The sequence below is a fragment of the Culex pipiens genome, chromosome 1, assembly GCF_016801865.2.
Source record: "Culex pipiens pallens isolate TS chromosome 1, TS_CPP_V2, whole genome shotgun sequence".
NCBI classification, from domain to species: Eukaryota; Metazoa; Arthropoda; class Insecta; order Diptera; family Culicidae; genus Culex; species Culex pipiens.
Genome location: NC_068937.1, coordinates 57,693,501 through 57,715,339, shown reverse-complemented (window position 1 = coordinate 57,715,339; position 21,839 = coordinate 57,693,501). Strand labels below are relative to the sequence as shown.

Here is a 21,839-nt window from a genome sequence, read left to right as displayed (position 1 = left end):
GAGCGCTGCCATCATCCTGCTAGATTTTCTCAGGAATTGGGTCCTAAAATTAAGCTTAGATTGCTGATATTATTGTTTACAGCGATAAAGCTTATTTTTCTGTGGGCAATGACCCTTTGTACAACTACAAAGAGTTTAAAATGGATTTTTAAATCAATTTTGAAAAATTAACCTCGCGGTCCTTCTTGACAGAAAAGCTCCTACTTGACAGCTCGTTCCAAGGGGACCATAGTTGATCCATCGAAAAAAGGTTGTCTTGTCAACTTTTTTTTTGCTTTAAAATAACAAAAAGTGATTAGAAATGGTTTTGAGGGTGTTTTTTACCGATGTACATAACAATTTACATAGGGCTTTAGGACCCAATTCATTCTTTGAGAATTCTAGCTCAATTTCAATAACCGGTTCTAGCAGGAGCCGGCGAAATCAACAAGATTTGTACACCCACCCTGGGATTTTGAACTCAGAAAATCATGATTTTTGGTAAGGGTGTAAGAATCCTGCCAGAATGCTGGTAGAACTATTCTGACAGGCCATCCTGCTAGAATTGGGTACTAAAGCCCTATGTCAATTTTTATGTACAACGGTAAAAAACACGATTAAATACCATTCCTGATCACTTTTTTTCATTTTAATGCAAAAAAAAATTGACAAGACAACATTTTTTCGATGGATCAACTATGGTCCCCTTGGAAAGAGCTGTCAAATAGGAGCTTTTCTGTCAAGAAGGACCGCGAGGTTAATTTTTCAAAATTCTTTTAATAATCATTTTTAAACTCTTTGTGGTCGTACAAAGTGTCATTGTACCACGCATTGTACTCAGAAAAATAAGCTTTATAGCTGTAAACAATAATATCAGCAATCTAAGCTTCATTTTAGGACCCAATTTTGTAAGAAAAAGAATTTTGCCAAAATGAAGTGGCGATTTCTAGCAAGATTCTAGCCAGAGGCGACTCGTGCCCGAATGAAGCACCTGTTCAATGTTGAAAAATGTTTTTAAAGTTTGTTTTTTTTTTTCCAATGGCTTTGATTTTCACGTTTTAATATTTTTATACTATTATAATTTTCTGTTTATGCAATTAATATATTAAAAATGCGATTAAGACTTTTTTTCTCGTTAAAATGTATTTATAAGACATAATCATTAGCGTGGGGAATGTGGAATAAAAAGGCAATTGTTGCCCTTGCTGGCAACGGGATCGAGGATTTTTCCGTATTTGTAACCACCGAAGAAATACGCTCAGTTTTTGCTTAACTAGGTTTGTATTTGGCGATTTGAGCTGGTTTTAAACGGCTAGTTACAAATTGCCTAAGAATACAGATTAAGATTAACTATTTATCGTTTTAGAAAAATCCAAACTTACGTTTAGTAACTCGATACAAAAGATGTTCTTTTTTTCCAAAAAGACGATTTGGGAGTTGCATGAGCACATGCATGCTGATGGCAAATCTAAATGATTCTAGGTTAGACTTGCATTGTAAGAAATGCTAAGGGAGGAGAAATTATCATGTTAAGAACTTCTAAATTAAACATTCTAGTGAAACTTACTACTGCTTCACGGGGTGCCCAGATGGGACTTAAATTCAGTATTCACTAAAATTAATCGCGAAATATATTTGTTCGTGCACAAAGTGCACTTCTACTCGTGACTCTGGTTGATCACCGGCAAAGAGCCATCGCGAGATGACTTTCGATTAAATGTCAGTATCTTCTGACAACACGATTGCCAACGGGTATGCGCCGGTAAAGACGTGAGGTGCGTTTAGCGCTTTTCCACGCGTAACACTCCCCCCAGGTAAATCGACGCCAGGTCGGTTTTCTCTCGATCGCTCCGAACGTCCAGAAAGGTCCACTATTCCGGGCAATTCTGCGATGGAAATACTTCCTCTGGTGAATACCTCCCTTGCACTGTTGTTGACCGTCGTGTACATGTATCGACGAGAATCCACTTCGCTTCATCGGTAGCTCTGAGTTGGCACTCACTAGTCCCGAGTGTTCATCACTACCACACTGCGGAAAGTGTGTAGAACTGAAGCTGGCCGATCGCTCTTGCAGAAAGAAAGATCGGTGGTGGTGGTTGAGTAGGCGATCTCGCAGCATCAGGTGGTCGTTGTTGACCAGCGCCAGCACATACACACCTTCCATTGTGTTGGTAAACAGTCCAGCATCCCAGCAGGGTTCAAAGGGCAGCTGTATCACTTGACCTGATTGCAGTTGATGGGTGCGCTTGTTCAGCAAACTGGATACATCTCGTTTACGCCCTCCAAATAGCGCGAATGTGGCACTTCCTTCAGGCTTTCGTCGAATCTTGGGCAGGTACATATTACGGCAGTTCCCGGATTGGCCGGTCGGCTTGGTCAGCAAATGACGAATAGACTCCATGGACTGCGCGTATTGCTCGAGCTGGTCTGTTGTCTCGAGCTGTCTCGTTTGTAAGTTGTTGTGAGACCGGATCGGCACCAATGCGTGTGTTTTGTTTACATCTTTCCCACCGAGCAAAGAGCGTGTGTTGGTGTCCTCCGAGGTGATCGTTTGTCTCACACTAGAAGATTGGAACGTGGCTGGTTCGGTGGCCAACGCATAGTAGTTGGCTTGCTGTGGTAGAATCTTGGCTAAGGCGGCAGTCCGATTGTGAGCACCACATTCGGAAAGGCCCGACAGATCAGATGTGCACGAGTCTTCATCTGGTACTCGTGTGGTGCAGGTGTCGCCGAGGGTGCGACTAGGTGTTCTCGTTGTGGTACGATTGCTTGGGATGGAGGTGGGAACGACAAGTTGGTCGTTCAGCTTCTTCCCGAAGAAAATAGAATCGGGCAGCAGCGCGGGGTGTTCCGAGTCCTGTTTTTGGCCACCAGTTCGCTGTGCAGGTTCGCGAATACTTGTGGTCTTTTCCAGAATGCTGTATTTTTCATCAATGCGGGTTAGCTCGAGTCTGAGCGAGAGTTTACTCCGAGCGCGCTCTTCTTGCAGTTCGCGCAGTTCTTCATCTAGTGCCCGGAGAGTTTCGCTTAAAGCCAAGGATTGTGTTGTTGTTCTTTTCGGCATGTTTACTTTCTTGAGTTGTTGTTCTGGCGTGAAGACGGACGAGGCTCGTTGCAGTTGAGTTCGGGGCACTGTGAGTTCGGACGGGAAAGGTGCGTGAGAAACTGTTGAACTCGCAAAACCTGCGCACGGTTGCTTCTGGCACGGAACAAATGCTGCTTGAGGAATTCCGTTCGACGTTAGGCTGGTGTTCTGGATCTCACTGGCGCTGTTGCATTTGAGACTTGTCCAGGTTTGGTTCCCAGCTTCGATTGGAACTCCAACGCAGTAATTTTGGCTCCCCGGCTGGCAAATGTAGTGGTTGTCCATTTCTCCGACTTTGGCACACCCGTTTGGGATCTGTTGGCTCCGAAACCCTTTTGCAGGTCACGATCGACGTCGATCTTCACGCACACCACGCAAAGTTTTACATCATTGTGTGGGCCGTACTGGTTCAATTAAGGACGAACAATCTTGCTGCGCTTTTAGTAAACGCAATTTGTAATATGTTGCCCTTGCTGGCAACGGGATCGAGGATTTTTCCGTATTTGTAACCACCGAAGAAATACGCTCAGTTTTTGCTTAACTAGGTTTGTATTTGGCGATTTGAGCTGGTTTTAAACGGCTAGTTACAAATTGCCTAAGAATACAGATTAAGATTAACTATTTATCGTTTTAGAAAAATCCAAACTTACGTTTAGTAACTCGATACAAAAGATGTTCTTTTTTTTCCAAAAAGACGATTTGGGAGTTGCATGAGCACATGCATGCTGATGGCAAATCTAAATGATTCTAGGTTAGACTTGCATTGTAAGAAATGCTAAGGGAGGAGAAATTATCATGTTAAGAACTTCTAAATTAAACATTCTAGTGAAACTTACTACTGCTTCACGGGGTGCCCAGATGGGACTTAAATTCAGTATTCACTAAAATTAATCGCGAAATATATTTGTTCGTGCACAAAGTGCACTTCTACTCGTGACTCTGGTTGATCACCGGCAAAGAGCCATCGCGAGATGACTTTCGATTAAATGTCAGTATCTTCTGACAACACGATTGCCAACGGGTATGCGCCGGTAAAGACGTGAGGTGCGTTTAGCGCTTTTCCACGCGTAACAGCAATTGCTTCGCCTTCCTTATCGAAATTCAATTTCCACTGCCTGTTATGTCCTCATGTTTTCGGCATTCAATTTCCGAATGAAAAGAAGGGCTTTTGACATGAAAAATAAAATTATATTGATCTGAATCCGAGATAATGAAAATATTTGTTTTCAGCATCAGTGAAAAAAAAAGATTTCAGAGAAAATTCTTGCTACAATATATATTCAACTAGAGTGAACCGGGACTACAGTCTGAATAAACACAGTCATTTTTGAAGCATTTAATAGCATCAAATCATAAAAGAATTTACACATTTTTCAGGACTGCATCCGCTTTAAATAAAGCCATAACAATACGATCAAAATCATGGTTGAATCTACAGCCATAATTCTTCACATGTGTCCCGATTCTCCCCAGATGACAGTGATGTTGGAAAAAGCATACAACTTTTTTGTTTCAATTGTTTCAATTCAATCTATCAATCACACTATCTAAACTTAACATTACATCACTTTCCAGTACACTCAACCCCCGGTGGTTGGTCACTTTTTCGTTTGACACTTTTTTAGTTTGTACCCCGCTGGTTGGTCAAAGTCAAACTAAAAAGTGACGAACTGTCACTTTTTACACGGCGCTCACGCACACTATCAAAACACTATCAAAACTCCGTGTAAAAGGGGTGTCAAACTAAAAAGTGACCCCGTTCGTTTGACAACAGTTGGTGTCAAACCATCGGGGTTTGAGTGTAGAGCATTAATCTACTAGTAACCAAGAAGAACGAAGACGTGCAACGCGCGCAGTTGAACATTCCAGTGTTAAAACGAGCTATCGCCAGTCTGCGCAAAACGGCCTGATGCCTAAAAGAGCGCCAAATATAGAGCAATATCTGTCGTGCTCTCGCGCTCTCTCATTTATTCACGCTCTCAACGTGCTGTCACCGCGCTGGCTTGTTTACCTTTTGCAAACAACTCCATGCTGAGCTGAGTCAGCTGAGTCGGCTGTGACTTGGGGGTGGCATTTTGCTCTCTCCCAAAAAATGCTGTCAGTTCACGCTCTCACGTTGAACCAGGTTTCCCAACACATCGATACCGCAGCTGCGTATGAATAGGAAGCTCTTTACATGTGTTGAAGTTTTTCTGTATGGAGATTTTTTCCCCGACGTTCAGAGGGTCGGTGTTGAACGCGACGAGCATTTGCGCGTGGCCCGCAGGGCTGCTCGCATTTTTTGCTTTAGTATTGGTGGGTTGAAAAGAGTAAAGGGTGGCGGGCCAAAGCTTTTTCGGTGCATGTAGCGCTGTTGAACATAGGGCGTTGATTTTGTTAACGTGAGCTTATATTCAAACAAAAAGCTCCGCGATATTTAAATAAAAATTATCCGCTTGAAGTCGGCTACCTGTTCAATGAACAGGTTGAACAGGTGGACGAGTCGCCTCTGATTCTAGCATAAACATCTTGCTAGAATTTTATTAGAATGTTCTTCCTAAACATTTTGGTTGACATTTTTGACTTGGAATTTAGTTATAAAAGAAAAAAATATTCGTATTCCACATGAAACGAAACTATTGGCACTACGCCCCCCGGGGCATGGCCTTCCTCTAACGTGGGATTTCTGCTCCAGCGCCTCTGACGAGACAGGAGAAACCGGGACCGACGTTTTACTTCACCATCCGATAGAAGCTCAGTGGATAAGGCGGGAATCGAACCCGCGTCTCATAGCATCATCGGGATCGGCAGCCGAAGCCGCTACCCCTGCGCCACGAGACCCACCGTATTCGTATTCCACATATTAACAGTAAAAAGAAAACAAGATGTTTAACATTTTTATTATACAGAAAAACTCTGGGAAAAACCAAAATCACTGTCATTGTCCTTTTTGCTTCACTTCGGATGAATCCTGGCTTCTACTAGTTATAAACATGTAGTGGATTAACCGGCATCTCCTTGGGAATCGGCGGGAACGGAAGCACCTGAACGACTTAACTCAAATAAGCAGGGTAGGTAAACCATCACCATCGCACTATCATTAGAGGTGGGCAAAAAAAGAGCGAGCCGCTCAAAGAGCCGGTTCACTGAAAAGAGCGAACGAACCGTGGCTCAGAAAAAAAGAACCGCGGTTCTTTTTAAACTTCGGTATCTTGAAAGAACCGTTTCAAGATGGCATGATTTATGTTATAAAATAATTTAAATTTGGTTTTGAGAATTGAAAATGCAATTTCAAATATTTCAATACTAATAAAAATGTATCTCAAAAGTAAATGATTGTCGAAACAAAATGAAAAAAAAAATCATTGTACAACTGATTGTACACTAAAGTATTACCGGAATACGAATTTGAGCATTTAAAACTGCAAAATTTGTAAAATATTACCAAAAATCTACTGAATAGTCTAGAGATTTTTGAAAAAAAATAAACCCTTTTGTTCTATTAAACGTTTATAGACTTTATCGATTAAATCAGAATGTAGAAAAGAGTTCACAGAATATTTTTTTCAAATAAAAGATCAGGATTAGTTCAATTCAATTCAAAACAATTTTTCCAGCATCCTAGATTTTAGTTTGGATGCCATTCAATTACTCGAATGTTTTGGTTCGAGTTGAAATCTTGACAAAGAGACCACCAAAACCTATGGTTTCCAAGGGCATCTTCTCGTTTTCAGTTTTAATTTGTTTTATCAAATAATTTATAAAAGTCCAATGTGAAATAACTTATAAAATCACACGATTAATAAAAAACCCTTTTGATCCAAACTTTGAAAAAGAGCGAAAGAGCCGTTCAAAAGAGCGGTTCTTTTTAATGAGCGAACGAAAATGAGCGGCTCCTAAAAAAGAGCGGTTTTGCCCACCTCTATGATGCATATTTCGGTGCGTTCCTCGTCTCTTAAAATTTCTCTTCTCTTTCGCAGCCGAGTGATGGTCGGCTTGCTATCGCGAATAACGAAAGCCCATCACATCGGAGAGAAATACCCTATCGCTGGCTCCGATGGAACTATCGTTCCAACCGGAGAGACACGCACACGAAATTGCTGTATACAATACATACACTGGAGCTCACGCACACAAATGAACTCATTTCTACAGGGCTTACGGGCGAGAGAATTTCACGATTGCTCTTTCTCTTACTTTTTGAGCGAGAGGAATGGCTGTGTGAGAGATTTTTTTTCCGTCTTACGCAGGGTTACCAGGTCAAAATTTGAAAAATCTGGCAAAGTATCGAATAAAAATCTGGCAAAATCTGGCAGACCGAAATCTAATAATTCAGAATGGTGAAGGGGAGGGAGGATATAAATCAATCCAAAAGTTTGTAGATTTCAGATGGATGTATGGCCACAAAAATGATAATTTGCATTATCTTTGAGGAAAACATAATCAATTCTATCTTATTTGCAATTAAATTCGTTCATTTTAATCAAAAAGTTGTACAAAATTGGCATAAAGTGAAAAATCTGGCAAAATCTGTCAATATCTGGCACAGAGAAGGGCAAATCTTTATTCTGGCAGACACTTGAAAAATCTGGCATTCCCAGATTTATCTGGCAACCTGGCAACCCTGGTCTTACGCATCGGTTTGTTCGTTGCTCGCTATTTCATCGTCGTCGTTTTCGCTTCGCTCTCTTATTGATGCAGTTTTGGGAGAACGCCGAAAATTTGATGATTTGAGCGAGAGACGATATCCAAAGGCCCTCGCCATCGGCGAGGAAACGAGAAAATACCATCCCTGCAAATAAGAGGATGGCCGTCAGGTGGCAACTGGAGTCGATGTTTCTTGGGGCGAAGTTCCGTCGTGTCTTCCGGGAGTTTCCAACCGTAATTGTGCCAGGGGAGTTAAAATTATGAAATTTTGGTTACTTCAAAGTATACAATCTATTTATATCAATCTTACCAAAATGCAGATGGCCAGGAAATCAACAAAACAGCATGAATGAACATTTTTCGACTGAAGAAAAAAAAAAATCCTGCTGTTGCTCACGAGGTTTTTTGTGACAAGATGGTGGTCACAATACGGTTTGGCGAAAATGACGTCATTTCGACAGATTTCGCTCTGCTAGAAAATTCTGGCAAAATTCTTACTGAATTCTGGCAGGCCTGTTAGAATCATTCTGGCAAAACCAGCTCTGCTAGAAATTTCCGTGACCGGGCTACATCGATGCTTCAAATTCCCAAAAAAATGGCCGTGGAATGTGAAATATTCTTGAATAAAAGATACTGTTCACCAAACTTCTAGTTATTACTCGTTTATTTTGCAACATCTTATTCTCTAGCACTCCTAAAACCACTTTCATCCGGATTTTAAATGGCCATCGTAGAGTCGCGATACTGACTCAACTGGCGGGACTGGCGCAAAAACTCCGATGGCCGTAGATTGTGAGCGTACTCGACCCCGGGTATGATCTCTTCTTGGGGCCGGGCCGGCTTTGAGTTTAGCATCAGCACCGGGTGGATGCTCTCGCGTGAGGGTCGGTCCGGTTTGATCCGGGGCAGCGATTTGGTTAGGTAGTCTGCCGGGGGCATTGGCGGTGGGGCTGGCGCCTCACTTTTCTGCGTTTCGAGCCGTGGTCGGGACACGTACCCGGGTTCAGACTTGACGGTTTGGGATTGCTGTGGACGTCGCGCAAGCGGAGCCAGAGTCGGCTGTGAGTCAACGGGAGGGGTCGGCGTTTGTCGTACGGATGGAGGTTTGGGCTGGATCGGGGGCGGTGTGCGATCGTGGCTGTACTGTTCGTAATATTGTTGGCGGGAAAGTAGAGGAGGTCCTTGCGTGTATCGGTTCTGTTGTTGGCTAGCGTTACTGCGGGGACGATCGTCGTACTCGGGATTGTATCGCTGTTGGAACGGATGCTCGGACTGCCGCTCCGGTAGATAGTTGTACTGTTGAGGTTCCGGTGAATTTCTTGGGTGATGTTGGTAGTGTTGTTGTCTGGACATTATGTAGTTACGCTCGTGCTGCCGTTGAAGTTGTTCCTGAAGGTAGGGATCATCACGATCTGGTGAGGGCGAATATGCTCTTTCTACTATTGTTTGCCTGATGTATCTACTATTCTCGGAGAAATCATTGTAGGGACTTCTCCGGTCACTATGCTCGTCACTTCTATCATTAAATCGGGTGGCAAGATGACCATTCCGTGTGCTCAACTGCTTTTCTTCTACGTCAGGTTGTTCCGATGCAATGCTCTCGGTAAATGCTCGATTCATCGCTGCATGTGTCGTAATTGGAACCATTGTCCTTCGGAATGCGAAATACGATGTCATGCGTGCCAGATCAGAGTTTATTTCGGCAAGTGTTTTTTGGAACGTGTTTGGCATGTGCCACAAAACAATCACTTGCAGAACGACGCTCAATACTATCATTGCTATGAAATGGGCCGCTATAACTTCTTTATGATTGTCCGCCGGACCCATCGTATCTGGATTTAATCCAAAGAAGAATGAAGGATTTGTAGCTCCAAAGTACTGAATCAGTGATATTCCAATCAACTCTAGAATGGATCCAACTGCCAAAAAGAACTCGTTGAAGTTCAATGAGGCAAGCTCCAGTATATTGATGGCTGGTATCACCAAAGTCACTCCAATAAATGTAAAGAACACAATCAGTGCTATGCCAATGTTCAGAAGTTCAGATTCTGTGTAGTAGAAAGCCACAGCCAGTATAAGTCCAACCGTATGACCAATTGAGGCCACTATAAAAAGAATTTTGTTGTTTACGAAAAACATTGAAAAAACTCCGATCAACGATCCCACTACCATGAACCAGAATATTGAATATGCGGTTGTTGTATTTTCAAACACGATAGGACTAAACTGAATCCCTAACACTACAAATACCCAGTAGAATGCAATAAATCCTTGCAGTTTTGTGAAAATCATATAGAAAACCCACAAAGTGTGGAAGTTCTTTCCTGCATGGCCCGTGTCCATAATAATTTGTTCTGTCGAAGAGTTCCATTGCTTAGCGGCTCCCCCATTCGTCAGCGTGGCCGGATTCGGCGAGGTGAAGTTATTGAACAAATTTCTCGGTTCTCTGTGGGTCAACAATTTGCCGCTTTCATGCGCAATATCTGTATCAAAATCCAACGGCTTTTTATAGTCCACAATTCCTTCGCGTTGCAACATCTCGTTGATGGCCAGCAAAACTATGACAAAGCAGCTTCCCGCCAACAGACACGTGGAAAAGTTAGTGTGAACAGTCTCATTGATCGTGGAGTTGCCCGTCCAGATGGCAACATCAATCAGGTACATTGTTGCAGCTCCGGCCACTCCGGTCAGAAACCAGAAGTAGCACAGTGCCATGTAGATGGACCGCCAGCGGCCAGGAGCTCGGATGTGAATGTAGCTCAGTCCCGGAATAATGGTTAGCCCAAACCCGCAAGCACCCAGGTAGATGGCCGGAATCACATCTGCAAAAGGATGGAAGAAAAAAAATTAACATGAGGTAAGCTTGAAAATTGTGGTGGTAGATTGTGTCTTTCACTTTTGGGGCTCAGGGCCCAGAAATAGTAAATTGAAATGAAAAAATAATCACAATATGGGTCATTCCATCTGAAGTGGAACAGATTTTGAAAATTACCATCTCCGATTCTGCTCAAATTTGGCAGAGCTGTTGAGACTATCAAAACATGCAAAAATCCCGAATTTCATCCAAATCGGACCACCCCCTCCATTTTTATACGTGGTTTGTGGACTCAATTTTGAAGGAAATTGGACGTAGAATCCAATTTCGTGATTAAAATTTAAATTTCAACATTTTTCTACCTGTATTGCGCTATTGAAAACTTTAAATGGCCGTATCTCAAAACAGCCCCATTTATTTTTTAAATTTGACCTCACCATCGTATTCCCCGGCCAAATTTACACACGGCTTAAAAAGTAGTAATCCAGCTGCGTGTAAAAGACCTGGGTGTAAAATAAATATTCATATTGCATTATTTTATGTAATTTTATGTGATTTTACACCATGAAATATGTAGCCAATCAGTATGGGAAACCTACTTGACCGAAATGTCACGCTCATATATGCGTTTATCTTTACAGCTTTTCATCGGTCTGATGGCCGAGTGGGCTGAGGCGCCAGTCCTTACTGTTGGTGCTGGGTTTGAATCCCGTCAGTTGCAACTTTTTTTTTTGTGTTTGCAAAAATTGTACATGCAGCGTGTAATAGTAAGTGTTTATTTCGACGACGGTGATGTGCATGCTTTTGCATGCGATTTTACCATTTTTTCGGATTTTTTGCTGTGGCATAAGAATCACTTATCGACAGAAAGGAATATGTTTCGTTTAAGAGATATTGAATTTTAAAGTTTTAAGAATTTCAGATTACCTATATCAGCTACACTCGCTGCATTTGCTAGAAGCACTCAGTTATTTTGCTAACAACGCAAAGTTTTTTTTTTCAAAGTCGTTTGAATTTAGAAATCTCTAATCTATTTTAGGACCCAATTAAACTCAACAATATTGCCCTATCCCACTGAGAATTTTGGCTCGAGCCTCGACTCGATTCAGGCTCGATCTCGAGCCAGATCGACTCGAGGCTCGAGCCAAAATTCTCAGTGGGATTACACTTAAATGAGTACCGTAAACTGGGGTGACTTTGATAGCCCGGGGTGACATTGATAGAAATTTAATTTGGCCACTAATTTTGATACATCCAATGTAACCGTCACATTTTTGCATATATGTTCGATAATAAGCTATCCCTTAATGCTTACATACTCAAAATTCACAAAAATGTTTAGTTATTAATTTGACGGGCATTTTAAAAACCTATCAAAGTCACCCTGGGCTATCAAAGTCACCCCAGTTTACGGTACTTCCAATCCATCGAAGGCGCAACGGAACTCCGAATAAAATCGATTGTTTATTTTATGTGGCTTTATATCGTTGAATCAGGTGGACATTAGTCACTGTATAGGTAAACATTTCGTTGGTGAATTTTATGACTCCCAGATCTGTTTAGGGCATTTTCATTGCCCTAGCCATTGCCATTGCCATATAAACGACGATAAGATAACACTCGAGTGGTTCGGTTTGAATTTTTTCGCTTGATGTTTCAAAAAGTATAGGTAAGGATTGATTTAAAATCCGATTTGCGAACGTCTTATAAAATTATTTTTTAATTATGTTATTCTGCAGCTAGTTCTGCAGCGTCTTTTTTTTTAATCAGGTAACGAAATATTCTATCAGAGTTGGTTCTGCCAAAATCCTGCTAGAACGGTGAAGCATTTCTGCTAGAATGCTGTAAGAATTTCCAGCTCTGTGAGAATTCTGCTAGAACGTCGTGACTGGGTGAGTGTGATGATTTAAAATGTTTTCAAAAGTGCCGGAACACGTGGTGTAGGGGTAAGCGTGGTTTCCTCTCACACAGTCGGCCTGGGTTCGATCCCAGAAGGTCCCGGTGGCATTTTTCGAGACGAAATTTGTCTGATCACGCTTTCCGTCGGACGGGGAAGTACATGTTGGCCCGGTCAGTCCAGGTGTAGGAGTCGTCTCCCTGGGTCCTGTCTCGGTGGAGTCGCTGGTAGGCAGCTGGACTCACAATCAAAAGGTCGTCAGTTTGACGTCGTCGTGCTATCATGTCGCACCCGCCATTTTGACGTTCCGAGAAAAACGCGTTTTAATGTTTGACCTTGAATAAACAAAAACGAAAGCACGCAATGTAAACAATAACAAACACGTTTTGTTTGACTGACCATTCTGTGCATTGTCCCGAAGTTTAGTTGAAGTTGGTTGCTGGAGTCCCGAGTAATAATTAAAAATGTTTATGGTAGTCTAACTTGTACATGCGTCAAACGCATTCTGACCTGAAATCCCTTTGCCCTTTGTAGCACTTATATCAATTTTCAGGGAGTGACAAGATAGCACGACAGGATTGAAACTTCTTTTATATGTAGAGTGACAAAAATTTTCGGAGCTTTTTTGGTTTTCATTGAATATCTCAGGATTGTAATCGAATTTTGGGGATCTGTGAAGGTCAAAAGATGAGGCATTGTGAGCTGCACAAAATGGCGTTCTTAACTCAATTTGGCCCAAAATGCACGTACGACAAGTTAGCACGACGGCGACGAGTTCGAATCCCGGGGTGGATGGAAGCTATGGTGTAAAAGAGGTTTGCAATTGTCTCAACAATCAAGCCTTCGGACACCTAGTTTCGAGTAGGAATATCGCAATCGAGAACGCCAAGGCAATGCTGTATAGAGCGAACAATTTATTTTCATTTATTTTAAAAAAGCTTTACGGGCTATCTACAATCACTTAGCATAGACAATTTCACTTAGCTTAGGATTTTATAATAACCTAATTATTCTAAGCTAAGTGATTGTGGATAGCCCATTAGTCATTTAACTTGAATAGGGTCCTAAAGCCCTATATAAATTTTTATGTATAGCGGTAAAACACATGATTAAAAACCATTTCTGATCACTTTTTTTTAATTTTTAATGCAAAAAAATGTATTGACAAGACAACGTTTTACTATGGATCAACTATGATTCCCTTGGCAAGAACTGTCAAATAGGACCTTTTCTGTCACAAAGGGCTGAATTGAAACTGAATTTAAAAAAAAATCCATTTTAAATCTTATGCGGTCGTTGTGTTCAGAAAAAATAGCTTTATTGTTGTGAAGAATAATATCCCTAATTTAGGCTTAATTTCAGGACCAAATTGGCTTGTTTAATTTCCATTTTAATTTTAATTGAGAGATTAAATCCGAGAGTACATATCCATGCGTGCAATTTTTAGTAGAACCTTCCGAGGCACCATTGTAAACATCACAACAGACAGATATCTGCAATGTCTGTTAGACCAAGACTGTCAGACTAAAGAGTAAAAAGTAAACAATCTTGGTCTTTGACGTAGGTGAACACAAATAAAAAAAAATGTAAAATAATTTTATTTTTGGGATCAATAACTGATTTTGAGCTTCAAAATTAAATGTACGCCAGAAAATGATAAAACAGTGCAGCGTCCTGTACACCGACAATTAAATAAGCAGTTGGGAACCTTATTCGTCCACTTTAATTTTTGATCGCGTTTTCGGTTTACAGCGATGTGTGCACTTCGGAAGGAATCGGTCAAGAAAAATTTCAAATGGGCAGCAGCGGCAGCGAAAGCAAGCCAAAGAGGGTGAAGAAAAGCCCCAAGAAAACGCTCCCTCTCCTTTGTTCTGCTGTTCGTAAAGCTGTTTCTTGACCCCTTTCCTTCCGATCTCCATACTAGCCTTACACCTGAAACCATTTATGCGGATTTGTGATTCTTCTCGTTCCATCATTTCCTTGGTTGGTTTGTCAAAGTCAAACTAAAAAGTGACGAACTGTCACTTTTTACACGGCGCTCACGCACACTATCAAAACAAACGTTTGATAGTGTGTGTGAACTCCGTGTAAAAGGGATGTCAAACTAAAAAGTAACCCCGTTCGTTTGACAACAGTTGGTGTCAAACGCTCGGGGGTTGAGTGTAGCTCATTTGTCATGTCGCTAAACGTTTATTAAAGATTGATCATCTGTTCATTAACATTCCAACGCCCAAGGCTCCAAAAAAGTTGGAACGGTAACTTCAACTCATTGGTTCTCGGGCGCAACTCAACCAATCGAGATAATTCTTCTTTCCAGTGATTTGTTAGGATGTCTAGATGATTCTAGAACTTTGCAGAACTTAATTTGATCAAGTCTGTAATTTTTGCGATCAAAAACATCGTTCCAACTTTTTTTTTGGCGTGCAAAAAAAAATTCGCCAAAAATTCCGCGGAGGCAGTCTTTTTGAAAAAGTTGGAACGATGTTTTTGTTCGCAAAAATTACAGACTTGATCAAATTAAGTTCTGCAAAGTTCTAGAATCATCTAGACATCCTAACAAATCACTGGAAAGAAGAATTATCTTGATTGGTTAAGTAATGCTCGAGAACCAGCGAATTGAAGTTACCGTTCCACCTTTTTTGGGAGGCTTGGGCGTCCGTGTAAGTTGGACATGCGTTGGGCGTTCCAGTGTTAATATTTAACAGTCTCATTATAATGTGCCCCTTTAGTTAAAACCTGTTAAAACTCACCTTTGACAAGCAAAAAAATCAACCCGGCGCCCACATAGAACAACTGGCCAACCAACTGGATGTATAGGTGCACAAACTGACACTTGCGATAGTTCAGCTTCAGGCCGTTTGTGAGCGCTACCGAAATGATGAGCGTGATAATGGCAACAATGAAAGGCCAAAACATGGTCTCCCGGTAAATGCCGACGAAGGTTGCATTATCCGGAATCGGCAACATCAGCAGGTAGCCAAACATCAAACCGGTCGGAATGTAGCTCCATCCAGCTGTCAAAATCGATAGGTGTTGCATGTTGGCTTCTTATTTGTTTTCCTTCCTCTGAATTTGCTGGTTATGATTGCACTGATTCACTGCGTTGATTAAAAACGTTGTCCGCTGTCGATCACACGTATCGGGAGTGGTCTCGTTTCCAGTTCGTGTTTTTTGTTTGGTTCGTTTGTTCGTTTTTCGCGTCACTTTTCTGTATTACTGTAAGCACAATCCGCAAATAGCTTGACAATCAATAGTTTTAATTAACAGAAGCTTTTCTTAAACTTGGACACATTCGTTTTGAAGATTTAACGTGTATTGTGACGTTGACTTCCCAGTGAGAAAAAATGAGCCAACGTAGCTCGAACCGATTCGGCTCGATTTTTTTTACAGGGTTTTAACGTAAATCATTTCAAAGTTAGATAATTTCAGTTTTGAAACGATTTTTTTTGGTGAACTACTATAAATACCGTTAACTGGGGCGAATCGGGACTACACTGCAAATTTTAGCATAAATGTCCCATATGCAATAACAGCAAGCTAAGAAAAAAGTATTTGAAGTTGGGCCCCCACAATACATGGACAATACAGTTTTTAAAAAATCTACATAAAAAGTATGAAAATCTAGCTCTGCAATAGAGTAATCTAATCCAATCTCACGTAATCTAGCACAAGCGATTATTTAACGAAACCTAAATGTTTTTTTTAAAGGAAATCACAATCCAAATATTTGTAGTCTTTCACAGTGGTGAGTTGTAAAATATTGAAATGGAAAAACCGAAACGAAACGAAATGGAAAAACCGGTTATAACCCAATAATTGGGTACACTTCAATTTATGAATGAATAATTAGGGTTGTACATTTTCAACATTTACTTTTTTGTCAAGAGCCATAGTTCAGTTCATCTGTTCGTCGATTCTTTTCCGTAATAGACTCCGGATGTAGTCTATTGGGAAGCACGTGCTATTTAGATAGCAATTATTTCTATTTGCTTCGTCAACATTTGCAGATATCACACCTTGGCACATAAAGGCTACTTTAGACTCTTTGGACTCTGGCGTATAAAAAAAGGTTATTTTTAACTCAACGTCGTTTTTTTTTTGTTTTTCCTTTAAGAGCACTAGTACATCAACTTTCCAAAACTTATTCAAAAATCGATAACCAGAACCCTGGTCTTTGGTATACAGTACTTAAAGACATTCGCGCGAATCGTACACGTCGGTAACCTCTCCGGGAGGTACCAATTTATTGCCTTGCCTTCCACCAGGCCTTCCGATTGACTGACGCGTTGCAGCTCGGGGTGCCAATGTCGAGCCAGAAATCAACCTGCTCGTTTCCTTATCAGCAGGTATAGTTGGTGTGACGAATTTGAACGTTATCACTTGCCCATCGTTATAGTCACATATTCTATCGATACATGTTCGTATACGATCTCTAGTTTTGGGAATTTTGGCAGGAATTTTGAGAGGATTTGAAAAACTTTGAATTGATTACAATTCCGGGCGAATAATTTTGATACATATAGGTAACATTTTTTAATTCTATATCGGTTCAAAAAATATATACCTGGAATTAAAAAAAAAAACCAAGATTCAAAGCATAAAAAATAACGATTATAATACTGAACAAAATTACGAGTATTTTTCTAAGGTGCTGCCATAAGGTTTGAAGGATTACTCTAATATGTGCAATTTATCATTTTTATCGCATTTCTCCTCAAAATTTAAAGACATATCGATGAGCTGAAAGTTAAAATGAATCACTTATAATACTGTGGTTACCTAGAGCCACATTTCCAGTCGCCTTACACATGATGACCAGTCGACCCATTATCCGTCACCTCGTTGGCATGTTATCGAAAGGCAACAAAAAAAATCTATATCGCACAACCCACCCTCTACCAGGGTTTCACCAACTGAACGCAAACACTGGGGCTGACAGAGGGTGGAGGAATCAGCAACGGAGCGCCTTGCTGATAATGGATTGAAGTAGGGTATGAAACAAATCGATTTGATTAGAACGCGCGCACATCACCGCGACCCGATAAGATAAGTAGAGTGGCTCTGCGGGCCAATATTAAACGCTATACTGGAATGACGACTAATCTACCCCTGAGGAAAGGTCGATAATGGTGTCCAGTTTGGTCTGTTTCAGAAAAAAAAGTTGTAACTAATGATTTAAAAAAAAAAAAACCTGAAACCGCAACACTTTTAAAGATTTTAGCTCTTGGAACAAGAGACCAAAACATAAAAAATGATCACGTTTTGTAGAATGTTCTATAAACATCATACAGTAAAGCATGTTTCGACATGGCTGAACAACGGCCCATCGGTAAATGACACCATCTACCCACTTAATATGCTAGCAGAGCAGGTTCTGCCAGAAACCTGATAGAATTATCCTAATATTCCTGACATTAAAATTGCAAATTTGAAGGCCACGTTGTTTACGCACGAGCTCGGAGAATTTAATAGAATGTTTCTTAAGTTACAGCCTTTTTAAGATTTTTGACGTTTTTAACCTTAAAAATTTGTGTCCCAATTTGCCCACCTTCCCGTTGACCTAGAATACTCATATTTGGCCCAGATGCTAGTTTTATAAGTCCAAACAACCCCTGAAAATTTCAGGCAGATTGGTGAGATCCAAACGACGTCCCATACAAACGGGTATGCCCTGTTCGTGGACTCACACTTTTTAGAGGTCGGATCTCAGATTAAAAATCCAATGTCCAGGTCCATCATGCGACCCACCTTTAGTTAGACGATTGAAAGATCTTTCAAACGAGCCTAGAACATCGGAGATCTGGCAACCCTGTCAAAAGTTATAAGCACTTAATTTTTATTTATACACTTTTTCGAGGCTGGATAAATGTGAGGAAGGCACCAACAAAAAAAAACAACATTATGCGATTGGTCGCAACGCTTGCTTAGAGTGTATCCTAGCCCTGATAGACTGAAGTCCCACTGTTGCGCGATTTGAAGCGCTATCAAACGTCGATTTCGTCAATCGTCGGATTAAGCAGTGTTTTGCTCATTGAGCAAAATGAGCGGTATTGTGTCACCTGATACGGGTACACTCAAACCCCGATGGTTTGACACCAACTGTTGTCAAACGAACGGGGTCACTTTTTAGTTTGACACCCCTTTGGCAATCTGGCCTGGCTGATTTTAGCGTGACGTACTTTATGGATGAAGCCAAACGTGAAAGTTGTAAAAAGCTCTCCAACAAAGTTGCCCAACTCAAACTACATCAGAAAAAAAAGCTTTTGAAGACTCACTTCCTTTATACGATATGTATATGTAAAGGTGGGTCTGAGCGGTCTGAGTAAAGAGTTCACATTTCGTGAGATTATATTTGGATTTTATAGCCTTTCCTATAGGTTATGAAGCCACAGATGCCCAGCAACGTAATCAAGCAAAACATTGTAAAAGGACCTAAGTCAAAAATGTAAACAAACCGGTTTTTTAAAGCAATCGATGCTTTTAGTCATAAACTATCACTGCATGTCGAGAAAAGTATTAAAAAATGATTTTTATGAGAAAAAAACATAATTTTACAAAAGGCCAAAGTTTATGACATCTTATTTGTTTTCAATATCCACTTAGACCCTTTGCATCAAAGGACCAATGTGGAAAATGCTTTGTTTTGTTTTGAAATTGTTGGTACGTTCGTTTGAGGGCTAGTTCCGCACTGAGTGCCGCACTCAGAGCTGTCAAAGTGTTTGTTTGAAGAAACTAGCGCTGGTGCCGCACGAGTTTTGCCGCCATCTTGGAACTGAAAGTGCGAGTGCCGCACTCGATTATTTTCTAGTTTCGTGCGAGTTTCTCGCACACCAATGCAAATTGTTTGTAAACATCAAAACAGCTGTTTAATCTAAACAAGTTACAATTTGATAGCAAGAAGCTGATTTTGTTGGTGTTATCGATTCCTTAGCATGTAATTGTTAAACAAATTAGAAAATCAATCGAATTTGGGTAAGTTTTACATTATTTTCTATATTACCAATATAATGCCATGCCATTTGTGAGTTGTTTTATCATTATTTCATTATAATTTTTAGGCGGTTGGCCTTCTGTAAGAGACGGAAATCCTCCCAGAGACGCAACTTCTGCTGGTGTACGTGAAGAAGGCTTCATCCGGTTGGACAACAGCCGGTCAAGATCCGCAAGGAAGACATGCAACTTGTCGAGCCGAAATGAATGCCCAAGTTTGTTGATTCACGAGAATTTGTCGATGCTGAACGTGATCCTGAACCTTGGACTTGCCGCTTATTGTGATGCTGATGCCCCCGAGCAAACTCCCTACTAGGACCTGATAGCAGACATTGTAAACCATTGTGCCGGTACCAATACGAGGACTTTGTAATTCCACGCAGGAAGGAGATCTGCTTTAAGGTTCAAAGAGGCGAACAAAGATCAAAAATCCGCTCAAGTAACTCCCGCTCATTCCGAGAACCCGAGTGATGCGAATCGACCATCCACACCTGCGGTGGAAACAACTCGTACATCAAGCTTGCCATTCGCAAAAATGCTCCCAAGCGAAGCAACCACCGGCTCAGGAACCCCAATCATGCTGCCGAGCTGGCCGAGAACCGAGCTACGCGGCGCTCTTGACACCGTTTCGGATTGCCACGCGGCTCGCAAAGGTTCTCCAAGGAAAAGGATAATTATTTTCGATGACATATTTCAACAGGAAACCGGAAGCAAAAGCAGATTCACGGAATTCAGCAATCATGGATTTTTTTTTGTATTTTTCAGAATAATGTAAGAACATTGAAGAAGCGGAGGATAATAAAATATATGATTGGAACCCACATTTGAAATTGAAATTCTAAAATTGAAACAATAATTAAATTTCTAAAATTATAAAATTCTGAAAGTTCAACATTATAGAATTGTCAAGTATGATTCTTTAATATTAAAATTCTTCGGTTCTAAGAATCTGAACCTCAGAAATTCCAAAAATTTTAATTTTAATATTCTAAAATTATTAAATTCTCACATTCTCAGTATATAAATGTAAAAATCTTAAATTCTACAATTTTGAAGTTTATACAATTTAATAATGCTACTGTTCAATAATTCCATAACTCTATAATTCTAAATTGTTAAGTTCTCAAATTAGAAAATTCTGAAATTTAAGTTGTAAAATGTTAAACTTCATAATTTGAAGTTTTAAAATTTCAAAATATAAAATTCTTAAATTATATAATTATGAAATCCATTATTATTTCAAAAAATATATGATTTTCATTTCGTAAGTTATGAAATTTTAAAATATTCTAAATTTTAAAATTCTATTGTCTATAATTTTAAAATTTCTTCTATAATTTGAAAATTCTATATTTCTCAATTTGATAATTTTATAAACATGATACATAAATATGACGTTTTAAATTATAAAATGTTATACTTCCAAAATAATTAAGTTCTAAGATTCTGAAATTCAATTATAAAAAATATACATTTGAAATTGAGAAAAAAAAACTTTAAAATCCTTAACTTCTTATATTTAATAATTCTATAATTCTTAAGTTCTAAATATAAAACCTTCTATAATTTGAAAACTCTATAATTCTAAAATTCTATCATTCTAAAATGTTAAATTTTTGAAGTTCTCAAATTTAAAATTTTAAAATATAAAATTCTAAAATTCTGTAATTATGAAATTCATTATTTCAAAAATTATATGATGTTCAATTCGTAACCTCTTAAACTCCAAAATTCAGTCCTTCTATAATTTCAAAATTCTATATTTCTCAATTTGATAATTTTATAAATATGGTATATAAATATGACGTTTAAAATTATAAAATTTTATACTTTCAAAATAATTAAGTTCTAAGATTCTGAAATTCAATTATTAAAAATATACATTTAAAATTGAGAGATTCTAAAATACTTAACTTCTTATATTGAATAATTCTATAATTCTTAAGTTCTTAAAATAAAACCTTCTATAATTTTAAAATTCTATAATTCTTAAATTCTATTATTCTTAAATGTTAAATTTCTCAAGTTCTCAAATTTAAAATAAATTACGAAATTCATTATTTAAAAAATTATATGATGTTCAATTCGTAAGTTCTAAAATTTTAAAAATCTTACATTATAATATTCTATAATTTTAAAATTCCAAAATTTAGTCCTTGTATAATTTCAAAATTCTATCGTTCTATAATTATTAAAATACCAAAATTCAGTCGTTCTATAATTTTAAAATTCTATATTTCTCAATTTGATAATTATATAAATATGATATATAACTATGACGTTTTAAATTATATAATTCTATAATTCCAAAATAATTAAGTTCTAAGATTTTTGAATTCAATTATTAAAAAATATACATTTTAAAATTGAGAGATTCTAAAATCCTTAACTTTTTAAATTCAATAATTCTTTAATTCTTAAGTTCTAAAAATAATAACTTCAATAAT

The 21,839-nt window shown here is 39.2% G+C and overlaps 2 protein-coding genes and 1 long non-coding RNA gene across 10 annotated transcripts; 1 reads left to right on the top strand and 2 right to left on the bottom strand.

Moving 5' to 3' along the window:
* Positions 1–1,404: 1,404 nt before the first annotated feature.
* LOC120429215 (uncharacterized) lies at positions 1,405–3,349 on the bottom strand. Its single transcript, XM_039594434.2, has 2 exons — positions 1,547–3,349; positions 1,405–1,485 (listed from the first exon to the last, which is right to left on the bottom strand). Exon 1 carries the CDS (start codon positions 3,347–3,349, stop codon positions 1,700–1,702), a length of 1,650 nt encoding a protein of 549 aa, XP_039450368.1. The 3' UTR covers positions 1,405–1,485; positions 1,547–1,699.
* Positions 3,350–8,336: 4,987 nt separating this feature from the next.
* On the bottom strand, positions 8,337–16,708 carry LOC120429206 (uncharacterized). 8 transcript variants are annotated; one of them, XM_039594424.2, is made up of 3 exons: positions 16,591–16,708; positions 15,153–15,618; positions 8,337–10,512 (listed from the first exon to the last, which is right to left on the bottom strand). In XM_039594424.2, the coding sequence occupies exons 2-3, from the start codon at positions 15,439–15,441 to the stop codon at positions 8,408–8,410; spliced, it is 2,394 nt and encodes a 797-aa protein (XP_039450358.1). In that variant the 5' UTR covers positions 15,442–15,618; positions 16,591–16,708; the 3' UTR covers positions 8,337–8,407. The 8 variants fall into 8 exon arrangements, with proteins under 8 accessions (XP_039450358.1, XP_039450357.1, XP_039450352.1 ...); XM_039594423.2 differs by having other exon boundaries at positions 15,153–15,641; positions 16,591–16,693; XM_039594418.1 differs by having other exon boundaries at positions 15,153–15,641; positions 16,276–16,686.
* A 1,999-nt stretch (positions 16,709–18,707) lies between these two features.
* On the top strand, positions 18,708–20,215 carry LOC120429213 (uncharacterized). The gene is made up of 2 exons (XR_005607232.2): positions 18,708–19,374; positions 19,461–20,215. It is a non-coding gene; the product is annotated as an uncharacterized LOC120429213 (long non-coding RNA).
* Positions 20,216–21,839: the final 1,624 nt, after the last annotated feature.